General features: G+C 43.1%; 1 protein-coding gene across 3 annotated transcripts in view; it reads left to right on the top strand.

The window, feature by feature from the left end:
- AK8 (adenylate kinase 8) overlaps window positions 1-12,600 on the top strand; it is a 98,082-nt gene that overhangs the window by 78,441 nt on the left and 7,041 nt on the right. For all 3 annotated transcript variants that reach the window (XM_019510714.1, XM_019510716.1, XM_019510715.1), the window contains one exon: window positions 10,700-10,780. In XM_019510714.1, the coding sequence (XP_019366259.1) occupies window positions 10,700-10,780 (81 nt within the window). The remainder of the gene's footprint in view (window positions 1-10,699; window positions 10,781-12,600) is intronic.

Here is a 12,600-nt window from a genome sequence, read left to right as displayed (position 1 = left end):
GGGTGGGGGACAGGAGGGGGGGCATTTTAATTGGTGCAGCTCCTAGAGCCGTGCTAATTAAAAGCGCCAGGAGCGTCATGTGTATCAGCATCCTCATGCTTAAAAACAACAGCAGGGCGCTTTGAACTAAAGCTCATCGAATGCGTTTTAGTTTCAAGTGCCTTGCCGCCGTTTTTCAGTGCAGGGACACTGATGCACGTGACTCTGGAGCCTGCTGGAGCATGGTAATTACCAGCGGACTTGATTAATCGAGTCTGGTCTGACATGCTGTAATCAGTGCATTGGAGCAGCCTCCCTGCATGTGTATAGGAGCCCTTAGTTAATGTGTTTACAGCACTCTGAAAAGCTCAGACTAAGGCATAAGGTAAAAAATTAGCCCACTGCTCCACCAGGTAAATGCTGATATATCTCATCAGAGAACAGTTGAAGTTAGATGTCCTTGTCGTCTAGTTAAATTTTTGCTTCTGTCTTACCTGGCTTGTTATTCATGCCATCAGCTAGTGCCGGTGATTCCCAGGCTTCGGCACCAGGGTGATTTGGAAAGGGGCCGTGTGATACTGGGTCTATGCACTGAGTTGTGTTTGAGTTCCTGGACTAGTCATTGATTCATACATGATTTTATGGCTGCCTACTCACCTGTAACATTTAATTCCTTCAACAATAAATGCATTTTTGTATGTGCATAGTGCTTTTGGTTTGTTAGATGAAGGCATCTGCTGGAATAGCCTACTTGATTGGGTGTTAATAGTTTTGGTAGGCCTCTTTCATCAAATCCAGTGGCCTGTCAGCTAGGGGGGAATATGCTTTGTAAAACAGCAGAGATGGTAAAGTCCCCCACTCCTTGCGTAATAAACTGAAGTTGTTGGTATGAATTGCTAGCACGACTCAGCAGCTCTCTAAATTAGACATCGAGCATTCTCCCAGATGGGAAATCAGCCTCCTTCATCTCTCATGTATTTCAGAATACAGAACCATGTAAGTTAAAACATGATGTATTATCCCTGCTAACCATAGCAATTCAGCTTCTTCCTGCTAGGCCTTTTTATTTTATATTATTATATTTTATTTTACTTTATTTTATTTAAAAAAAAAAGGCATCAAGTGTTTAGTTTACTAATATTTTCTCCATGGTGAAGTCAGCATAGAAAATTAGTGTCCAAAAAGTTGTAAAACAAAAGACTATCGTATGTTGCGCCTTTTAATCATGTAATTGCTGAGTGACACTTAACTCTGAGGCTTTAAGTTACTCCTTTGTCAGCCAGCCTTCCCCTTCTGCCCTTCTCATTCCCCCGCCCTCCCCAAAGCAACCTGCTTTTGCAGAGTAGTGCTTTAACTACACTGAAGTTTGGCTGGGCTTCTACATATTACAGCAGCGACACGAAAGCAAACAATTGAAGTATTTGAGAACAATGAAATATGCATGGCTATCTGTGACAGCCCTATAAAGCAGAGCAATTAGCCGCGTAATCCGAGAAAGCCAAGGCGACCGGCAGCCCACGGTTCCCTATTAGTTAAATGCTTTTTGTACGTCCTCATCCCATCAAATCAACTAACACTTCCTTTAATTGGTTCATGAATTATACAGCTCTGCCGCATTATAATTTAATCACCAGTAAACATTCCTGGGGCCCACTGTAAAGTGTATAGCGCTCATTAATTCCTTAATTTCAGCAGATGGAAGGGGAGATCGGATGAACGGTGGCAGTACAGAGCGCCTTGGGCAATGGAAGAAGGAAAAAAAGGTGGGGGGCCGTTTAGGTTTTTTAAGGGCTGTCAGAAACTCAATCTGTGAGCTGTCAGCAGCTTGGACCCGTTCCCCCCCCTCCGCCTTCTCCTGCCTTCACCCCACCTACTGCTGAAAGTGACTGACGGATTCATATGGAGGCTTGTCAACCCGTCTTTAAACATCAAGCCAGCGGGTAAACCGAGCCCAATGTAAATTAATTCTTGTCTTACGGGCCCCCCTTTCTCTGTCCCCATGAATATTTCATGGCGGGCAGCATAAATATTAATTCTAATAGCTCTGCACAGTGGTTATTATTTCTGTTTTATGACAAATATTCATAAAATATTCAGGACCCTTTTTTAGAACATTTACACACTTGATTGTGAAATTTTCCAGCTTCCTGGGGACACAGTAAACATATTGGGGTTCTCTTGATGGACTTTTTTCTCTCTTAATTAATACTACTCCATATTAATATTTAATCAGATTTAGTTTTCTTTTCCCCAGAAGTGAACCCTATTAGATTTGAGGATATATTTGACAGTATTTAAACAGGGAATTTTTATTCCCTATTATGAAATTGGTTTCCTTTGACACATATATAAGATGACACCTTAGAATCCATTCTTTCATTCCCCCTACCCCCCAAACAGCACACTTTTTGGTGTCATTTCTTTTATTTATTTTATATTATAACCAAATATCCTACCAAGAATACAAAATATTGTTTAAATCATTTTGGGGGAAACATTAATGTAATATTTCATTGTAGTAACAAGGATTACACACCATTTTTGATACATTTGATAGTTTGCTTAAAAGGGAACCCAGAACGGCTCTTTGTTGTTAAGAACAGCAGGTACTAATGAAAAGGCTGCAAACAGGTAACAAGGACATCAGTTCTGATACAAGTTTGCCGGTCCTTAGTCCTAAATGTCCCGCGCGGCTCACAATTTGCTCTACAGAACCTAATTATTGGAGGGGAGCGGTATAAGCTTCTGAGGAGCCCAGAGTACACTTTGGGGAATGGATTCAGTTTCTTGACCTCAGGCCTTGGGGTAGAGGAGGCTTTAGACTATCTTGAAACAAGGTTTGATTAAGCGTACAGATAGCAGAAACTGTGCCAGCTCCGCATTACTCTAAAGCAGCTCCTGCTGCCATCTTACTCTGTGATTCATAAAGCACCACTGGAATGAACTCCAGGGGGAATGCAAAGATGCTGGAATAACAGCTGAGAGTAAGAAGGAGGCAAAGAATAAAAATGAGGGGAAAAAAATGTAAAGCCGCTTGGAATGGAGATACTGAAGCATCCAAGCCCCTGATTAGGTGTACAAGGGGTTAAAGCTGAGTTCTCAAAAGAAGCTTTAAAAATGCATGGAAGCCCCCAGAATGGGAACGCTTGCTCTGTGTGTGTGTCTACGCTTTTCAGCATGCTTATATAACATTTGCACAGCAGATAATTCTTCAGACCATTTTTGTATTGAGTAGCTTTCCCTCATAAAATAAAGGGGGCCAGATTCTCAGCTGGTGCAAATCTGTATAGCTCTGTTGACATCCCTGGCATGACACTGATTTTATACCTGCTGAAGATGCAGCTCATTGTGCCACAAAATAAGCAGGCACTGATGGTTATCTAGCAAAGCCACATCAGTTCTCAGCATGGAGGAGATGGTCTTGGTGATCAGCTGAATGGGGTGGGATGGTATGGGAGGCTGCTGGTGCTTTGGCTGCCTGTGTGGCTGGAGTTGGAGTGTATCTCAGTAGAGATGCTCTGGGTGTATGGGAGTGAGAGCCATCTGATTAGGTCCTGAACCTACCTTAGTGGCTCATTGATAGAGTAGGATGCCTGTAAACCAGAAAGAAAGCTGTTCATTTTGCTCTCTTGGACAGAAGCCAGTTTCAGAAAATGAGTGCCCCATCTAGCTGCCTTTTGTAGCTACTTGACAGAAATGTATGTTTAAAGAGAAGGATACAGTGTCTGGAAATAGCTGGACATCAAATGAATTATTACAGGAGTTCATTGATAGAAATCTTTGGGCTAATTAGCGTAAGCTGCATTGGCAAACTCATACAAAACATTTTACTTTGTGGTTAAAACCAGTAGGGTAAAACTGTTTCCTATAAAGCATCATTCATCAGAGGATCACCACGCATTTCAAAGACACGAGAGAATTAAGCCATACAACATTCCTCTTATGGCAGCAAGGGATAAATAGAAGCAGCTTCAGCCATCACTAAGGAGCAATATTTGGGGCAAGAAGTAAAGAAGAATAGAGGCTGGTCAGTGGTACAACCACAATGAAACGTTTATGAGGTGGGTCCCAGCAGCGGCAATACCTGGAGCTTATACCCACACTGAGGGGGTCTTAAACAAGATAGAAAAAAAAAAGGGGGGGGTTGCATCTGTGTAGCTGGTTGAACTTTCAGAGGGAATTATAGGGATGTAGCTTGTCAATGCAAAACTGAAATGTGTCCAAGGCACTGGAGTGAGCACTTAGATGACTGAGAAACGGCATGTAACCTTCAGTGACCACCGTTGGTCAGGGGCTGTTTCGGGGTGTGTCTGTGTAGCTAAGGAGGGTGCTTTCTTGCGAGCTGACTAGCCCAAGTTAGCTAGCTCAGGTTAAAATAGCAGAGGTTTTAACTGAGGTTTGCAGCTTGAGTGCAGCCCCAGGCTTCCCTGCAGGCTTTAATTTGAGCTGCTCACCTGAGTTGCCTTGTCTCCAATGCTATTTTAACCAGAGTTAGGTAACTCAGGAGAACCAAGCCGAGTTAAAAAGCTTTTTCTTGTTTTGTTTCTCGTCCAGTGTAGACATGCCCTTATGTCTAAACCCTCTGCTGCCCCAACCAGGCTCTGCTTTGGCTGGTTAGACCAGCATGGGGTAATATGATCAGGGGCTTTTCCTAGGATTGCTCCACACAACCTGTTTTTGTAAAGAGCTTTTTTTGAAACCTTTTTAAACTAGAGCATTTGGGTTGCTTCTGACCACAGGCCATGCAACTTAGCCAACCCCAGCAGTGCTGATGGAGGGAGGTGTAAAATACATCACCCGGCACCACCTGAGCCCACAATACCCCAGGGCTTTCCCACTGCTTTGTAAAAACTGAGGTGTTGTCTTCTTTGCCCACCAGGGCTCTCTTTTGTGGGCCAAAGGGAGAAGATTTCATTTGTGCCAGTGGTCACATAGGAGCTCCACAGGGTGAGGAGGGGGCTGCTTTTTCAGAGCTGCTGCATCAGTACACTCTCAGCTGCCTCACCTGCTTTTCAGCTAGGGCTGCCTCTTATCTCAGTAAATCGAACTGTGGCCACTGCACAGCTGGAACCAAGTCCTCTGGGCAGAGTTCCTGTCCGCTGGGGATTCTGCCATAGCTTAAGACAGTGTAAGCTGCTGGGGAATTCAGTCTGTTGTACTTGTATCTACATATCCCATTAGATGCATTGCGCCTTGTCAATGGCTCCACTTTCTAACTTCCCAACACTGATTTTGACAATCTCTATTTGTCTGCCTACCTTGGAAAAGTTGGTAAGGGTTTTTTTCTGTTTTTTTTTTTTGTTTTTCCCTGCCCCAGATTTAGCTGGGGGGCATTTAAAGTTCTGACAGCAAAGTTTGCTGTAACTTTAAGATCACACAGGAATTTGATCTCCGCATCCTTCTCTTTAAAGCAGACTGATGTGGTACGTTGTAAACTGCCAGGAGCGCTTGCTAATTTAGTAGTTAATGACAGTCATAGAGAGTGTTTTTCTTGCCCCTGGAGAGGTTTTAGACACAGCTGGGGTAGATTTGCCACTATCAATTATGCACAGTTTTAAACAAGAAATGGCCAGCAGGGGCCTCTTTTTTTTATGGAGTGCAGACCGTGCAGAATGGGAACACGGCAGCTGGTACCTGAGTGCAAAAGGGAAGATATATAGGACTTTTAAAAAAAAAAAAGGAGAAAAAGATGAATCGCCTGCTATTTTTAAAGTTGCAGTTTCAACTTAAAAGTTAAAATGCTGCATTAGAAGTGGCAAAGAATTGTGAAAAACCCAAGCTTTCTAACTTCACTGCAAACTTGGTCCAAACCCAAGGTTGCTACAAGAACACCAGTGGTCTCATGTCTTTGGTCCTCACTTGCCTATAATTGGGCCCCAGGGAGAGGGAATTCTGCCTCTGAGATTTCCATCTGCAATCTGTTTTATTTCTTAAATAATAAAAAGTTACTCATTTATTTAGATTTCTTTTAAGGATGCAGATCAACACATTCCTTGATGATAATTAAACAAAGAGAGCCAGGGTCTGGGCTCAGCCACAGCAGAATAAATTTGGAGTAACTCCATTGAAGTCAATAGAAATGAGACAGTTACCTGATTTTCATGTCTCATGAGGAGAATATCCACAAATGCAACCACTAAGCCTCTACAGTATACTCATGCCTAAAGCCTAAAGGAGGCAAGGAGACCTAAGAACATTAGATGCTGCCAAAATGTTTTGCCAGAATTGCTTTAGAGTCCTTGAAAATAAGGAAGTGTCCAGACCAATAATTGGGGCCAGTATCCATATCGAGATGAGCAAAGGATTAACCACGACTTCTTTAAAAGCAGCCGGTACCTTTTCCTTCTGAAGAGAAGTATTAGCTGTCATCTCTAAACATGGACCCATTGCTTTCCCAGTTGTCTGCACTAACCAAGAGGAGCACTGATCTGACTTGTAGGCTGTGACATGCAGCGTCTCCGGCAGTCACAATTCAAGTGCAGAATATTGTTTGTCATGTCACTGGTCATGATTCTGCCACCATTAATATGGACAGGACAGCATCCTGCCTGAGAGCCTTCAGAAGCCCAGTAAGTCTCATTAGCATTCAAGGATGGGCTGACCATCAAAACAGGTAGACAACATAGACAACAATGTCTATATTCATAGACAGCAATGGCTACCATGCAACTTCTCAGACTGTGGAACTGAGCCTTACTGCTGCATCCTAAAACTTTAATGGTCTAGGCTAGTTATGTGAGATGCAGAGGGAAGGAGGCAGGGTTCTTGCTTATCTCAGTTCTTTCCTTCTAGCATTTTTGCTTAGGGTTTTATTGCTTGTGAGAGCTGGACTGACAGCACAGGAGCCTTACATCTTCTTTGTGCATAATAAGTCGATGGAACATGTACTTCCCCCATATTGCTCAGACAGTGTCTCAGCTTTGATCTGGAGGAACCACCGGTAGAGGAGGGAGAATAATACAGTCTCCATTGTGTTTCCACTCAGTCTTTGGCCTCTGACTTGGCAACCAGTGGGAGAGATGGGGACATTTGTCCAAAGGGGATTGTAGCGAGAGCATCTATCCAATTATATCATTTAACCCACCCCCGCCAAACTGTAAATGGAAGTTAGCAGTTTTGGTTGCTGCTGATTTGGGTCAGATTTGAATCAATGATAAAAAGGAGAAAGATTCTATATCCCATGTCATTCAGCTCTTTTCTAATATATGCCATAACCACTGTTCAGTATTTTTCAATGACACATATTGCATAATTAAACTAGCAGCTTGCCAGCTCTGAAACAGAAGCTGTACTAGATACTAGTCTATCACTATAATGTATTATTCTTTGATATTAAGCTACTTATCCTTGCCTTCCTGCCTTCCAACCACAGTGGCATCTGTTGCAAATTTCCCTTGATAGAAGATGCAGTGCATTGCAGCACACAAAGAGAGGCTGGGTTTTTAGGATGGCTTTATGGAGAACGTGTGTGAATAATTTGCATTCTTCAAGAGTAAGGAGTCAGGCTATAGGTGTGATCCACAGTTAACTGAGCTCTTCATTGACTTCGGTGCACGCTGGCTCAATCCCTGTGGACAAAACAGTCTGTAGCTGTGAATGATTCCGTACAAAAATCTTCCAGCAATAACATTTTGACAATCAGAGGGGCTAATAAGCTGCCTCACCAAAATCACAAGACCCAGAAGAAACTGATGTGTGGGTGGAGATTGGGAGTTGTCGCTCAGAAACAGTTATCTAAATTGAAGGAGAATCATTATGTGCTAAAGAGGTAGCTACAGGGTGGGCGCGTCTACACAAGACATTTACTGCAGACTAGACTAATTAGCTCCGCAGTAAACACCTCAGCCTCTACATGTGTGGCTTTGTTAGGCCGGAGTAAGCTAATAAACTCCACAGCAGGGTTGTACTTGTAAACAGAAGTACTATTGTGCTGCAGAATTTCTTACTCCGCAACAGCACACGTGTAGATGCTGACCTGCATGGCTGACTGGTGCCACCTTAGTCGGGGGGACATGTGCCCCACCAGTGACCAGTCAGCGACCAGGGGGAGTCTCCCCATGCCCAGTTGTGCTGATTGGGAGAGGGGCACTGGCCGGGAAGCAGCCGTGGTGCTCTCCTACTCCCCAGGTGGCACTTGCAAGGAGGGCACCAGCACTCCTGCCTGCCCCCCTACCTGTCACCTGAGCAAGGAGCATGGCCTGTCAGGGGGTGCATGTGCACGTGCACGCATTGCCATTGCTGACCTGGCTGGCTGGGGCATGAGGGTGCTTCAGCGCGGGAGCTGCCTGCTGGCTAGCCCTGCATTGGAGCACCCTCATGCCCCAGCCGCCCCTCTGGAGTATGTTGAGCCGAGCCCTGGGCTGGCAAACTGACCTCCTGGGTCTCCTGCCAGCCGGGGCTGCTCCGACCCAGCTCAGCTTGCTGCAGTCCTGGGTGCATGTGTAAATGCAGTGCCCAGGAGCAGTAAATGCCGGCACAGTAAGCGCCGGAATTTATCACGTTGCATTAATATGCACGTGCAGACGTGCCCAGTAGGTTGGTTTAAATAACCACTCCCCATATTCCTCATGATGGGCTAAATTGTCCACTGAGTTGAACAATGAAACCATATACATGCAAGAAACCACTCTGCAACTGGCAAAAGCGTTGTAATTAGAAACATTTTAAATGCAGTCACTACGTATATTTTTCCTTTAATTCTATTTATTTATTTACTCATTCCAACTGAATTCACTTCTCATGTATGATTTTAAGTGGCCAGCCCTGGAGCATGAAATATTTCTCTGAGTCAGGGAGCGTGCACAGCATAGACACTTCACTGTGCCCTTGCTCTGGCAAGGCCATCAGCTTTGGAGGCTGGGATGTTATATGCTGTATTCTGCCATGTGTTGTTTTGGGGTGGAAAACACATCTTAGCAGCGATGTCTAAGCAGAGTTTCCTATATCTTCCTCGCACAATTTTCTTTAATGGTGACACCAGGCTGGATAATAAGAAGCATCCTGTATGAAAAAGAAGGGAGTCTCAGACAAGGCTTTCAGAGTTCATTTTGTTGGCAGCTTTTTAAGTGCAGTTTTTTAGGCTCTTCTGTTTCAAATCCCATAATATTTTTTGAGTTAGTAACTATGAATTACGACAAGCTTTCTTGATATGCCAGGTTATAATCCTTTAACGCTTTTGTTTATTTCAGAATATAATAGGGAGCTGTATCAATTATCATGGCTGTATCACGGTTGTTCCTCTCTACTAGAATATTCATCTTGAGATACATCATCAGATGTTACCTGTTCTGACAATCACATTTTTTGTGCCATTGTTGGGCAACAGAAACAAAGAAAAACAAAATGTTAAGAGTGTAAGGGATAAAAGACTGTTGAAACTGTTGTTCTTTTCCTGTCTTTGGAATCTCCCAGATCTTGAATGTTTTATTCCCAGCTGTTATTTTGTTACCACAATGTGAATAGAAGTCATTATCTGTAAACATTTGAAGAGAGAGATGATTTTCATAACTTTAAGTCCTACAAAGGATTCTAGTAATCTGTTATGTGCATGCCAAGGTAAAGCTCAGGCTTTCATCTGGTCTGATCCCACCCAGTCAGCGTAAAATATTCCTTTGGTGAATGTCTAAACATACAGTATCTTTTGAGAGAGGTAGACAAAAAATGAAAATGGTAGGACTGGCCTTGAAGGCAGTAGAAGGAGAAGTTGTGTGATAAATAAAGCCGTATTTTAAAGCCCGCAGTCCTTTGTTTCTGGTAAAAATGTATTTCCACCAGTTTCAAAGAGTGGGTTTTTTATTGTTCTTGTTCTTAAGACATTGTTAAATGTGACCTGTGTGAAAGATCTTGTTTTCTGTTGCATTTCAGTAAAGTTGGTGGAGTGTCGTACAGCCTAGCAGTTTACATCCGCTCTCCAGAAACTTAATTGTGAGAATTTCCTGCCTAACAGTTTGAACCTGAATATAAAATTAATAAACACTTTATGCTGAGGTTAACTAAGGAAAATAACTGAGACAGGGCAACTGTACATTGTTCTGGGATGAAGACAAAGGAGGGGAAGAGAAACCATACTTAAGATGGCCACTGCCATCTCTCCTGAGGATAAACTATCTTCTAATGCTATTATTCTGTAAGGAACAGGGAAAAGGTTGAGTAAGGGGACACTCATCATTGTGCTACAACAGTCTGTATTACAAAACAAGCTGGTTTCCTATCCCTGACAATCCAGGGAAAGGCCAAGCATTGTGGAATGATCTTCCATCTGACTTGCAGAATATCTGTATGCTTGGGAGGGTGTAATGAGCAGCATCTGAGAAACTTCAGGGGTAAAACTGACCATCAGACTGCATGTGAAGCAGGAAACCCCTGACTTTTGCTTTTGCACACAGTTGAATAAGGAATTGTCTCCTGTTAGTCAACTGTTAGACACTGATAGGATGTGAAGTGATGCACAAGACCTGCATCGTGCTGTTCTTATGAGCTTCCTATCCCGATGTGAGCATCCTGAGTAAAAGGTGCAAAACCACGATGTGGTGGGAAAAAAAGAGAAACTAACTCCCATGCAGACAATTGTGTTTTTTGCTACTGACACCTGAGATGTTCACAATAATTTCCTTGTCATTTTGCATGCATTCCTGTAGGGTAAGTATTGATTCATGTGCTGAAGGCCCCACTTGCTGATCTGAAGGTCTTAATGCTGTTTGTTACTGTTTTTCCACAATAGGGTATTTTTCCTGAATCTCCCTTATGAATCTATCATGGAACGTCTGGCTCAGCGGAGGATTGATCCAGCCACAGGAGAAAGGTTAGTGCTAATGTCTCATGTTTGACAATTTGTAAGGCTGTCAGCAAGATGAAAGCTTCTGATAGACTTCATACAAAGCTAAGGAAAATCAAGAAGGCTGTGGTCTTGCATTGGGAATCCTGAAAAGTTGAGTTCAAATATTCATAGCCCTCAGGTACCAAGGCCTCATGCCAGAAGTTCCAGTTCTCAGAACAGTACAGTTTTAAATCCCTGATAGTGAGATCTGCAGCAGCAACTGGTCAGACTCTCACTTATCAGTTAAATTGGCTGACAAAATAATGCTAACAGAAGATGTCTGTAACCTAGTCTGCAATAAAAGGAGATGGCTTTTGCCTGCTCCTGAAGCTTGGAGGCTTTCCAATAGAGGGAGATGGAGATCTTGCTGCATTTTCCTTCCCCATTCTCCGTGATGGCTCAGTGTACTGGGAGGAATTCATGTATTTCTCTTAGGCAGTAGATGAGACTTCTGTGTGAACCCCTGGAAATGTGAAATGTTGCACATATGACAGCTTTTCTTGTTGGCAGTCACTCCAGCAGGTTGGGTCAGTGGTGTTCACACTGCACCGACTGATCCACCCTACCTGTTGTGAGAACAAAACAACAGTGATCTCTCTTCCTCACTTCCCACCAGAAGTGGCACTGTAGTTGTGCCCTGTTTTTGCTATTGGCAAATCTAATTTGTGAGCAGAATTAACCCTCTCCTCTTCCCCAGTCACCATTAAAATATTCCAGAGTCCTTGCCTCAGTGTGTCTTACTGAATCAATACCAAATGCTGGGACTTTTTGGACTCCTAGTCCTCATCAGTTAAGGATATAAATATTCTATTCATGCCAAAGTGGTACACTATTATTCAGACATTTCACTCTGGATGCAACATTAATTTGCTATAACTGTTCTTTCTTCTTTTGTGCTAGTAATGAGGGATGCAGTTATTCAGAAGAAATTAATACCATGGAGCAAATCATTCCCACATCTTTGCATCTTTTATCATTAGGATTAGCTTGTACAGTATCTGCTCCAGTTAACACGCTTTCCATCTTCCAGAGTCTTGGTTTTATTCTCTCCAAATTCAGTGTGAATTGAATTGTTTCAGATGCTACATCTAATCCTAGCCATTATGCTAAAACTGTGTCACTGGATCCAGTGCCACACAGAGCATGGACTAGCCTTCAGCTCTATTCTAAGCTCCACTAAGGTAGGATGAACATGTAGTACCCACCACAGTTTCTTAGACGGAGCTGTGTTGAAGTTCTGTGTAGAGGAGGATTCTGCTTTTTGTTCTTACTTCACCATGTTTCCCGCCATGTTGCATGCAAATCTTTTGCAAATCAGACTTGCTTTTGATGTGATACAGTAAGAGAGATGAACTTTTTTTTTGTTAGAGCAAAAGAGATGATCAATCAGAAATAGCCTGACTGTGGCATCGAGTCTAAGTCCCTGTCTGCAAATTAGCTTGTATAATGTCCTTTCCAAGGCTGTTGCATGGTTTGCAAACATGGTCACAGCACATTCTGGTCCTCACTGCCCCCACCAGCCAAACTGTTGCAGTGTTACTGCATGGGTTCAGATGATAAACACCACTCGCTGGCTTGCTAAACGCTGCCACGTGGATGAATAGAACTTTGCTATTGGAACAGTAAAGCCAACCCCCGACCCTTTGGAAATCATAAATCCTAGCTCTGTGACACCAGTGTGTAAAGCTGGAAAACACAAATCTGATTTACCTTCATCTGTCATAGAAAAGCTAACAAGACTTAACAAGTTCAAGATGATGAGGATGGGACCTCATCTGGGGAAGAGACAAAGAACATTTTATATA

Source organism: Gavialis gangeticus, unplaced genomic scaffold (assembly GCF_001723915.1).
Source record: "Gavialis gangeticus isolate Ggan-Ray unplaced genomic scaffold, GavGan_comp1, whole genome shotgun sequence".
NCBI lineage: Eukaryota > Metazoa > Chordata > Crocodylia > Gavialidae > Gavialis > Gavialis gangeticus.
This window is presented reverse-complemented; position numbering and strand designations above follow the sequence as displayed.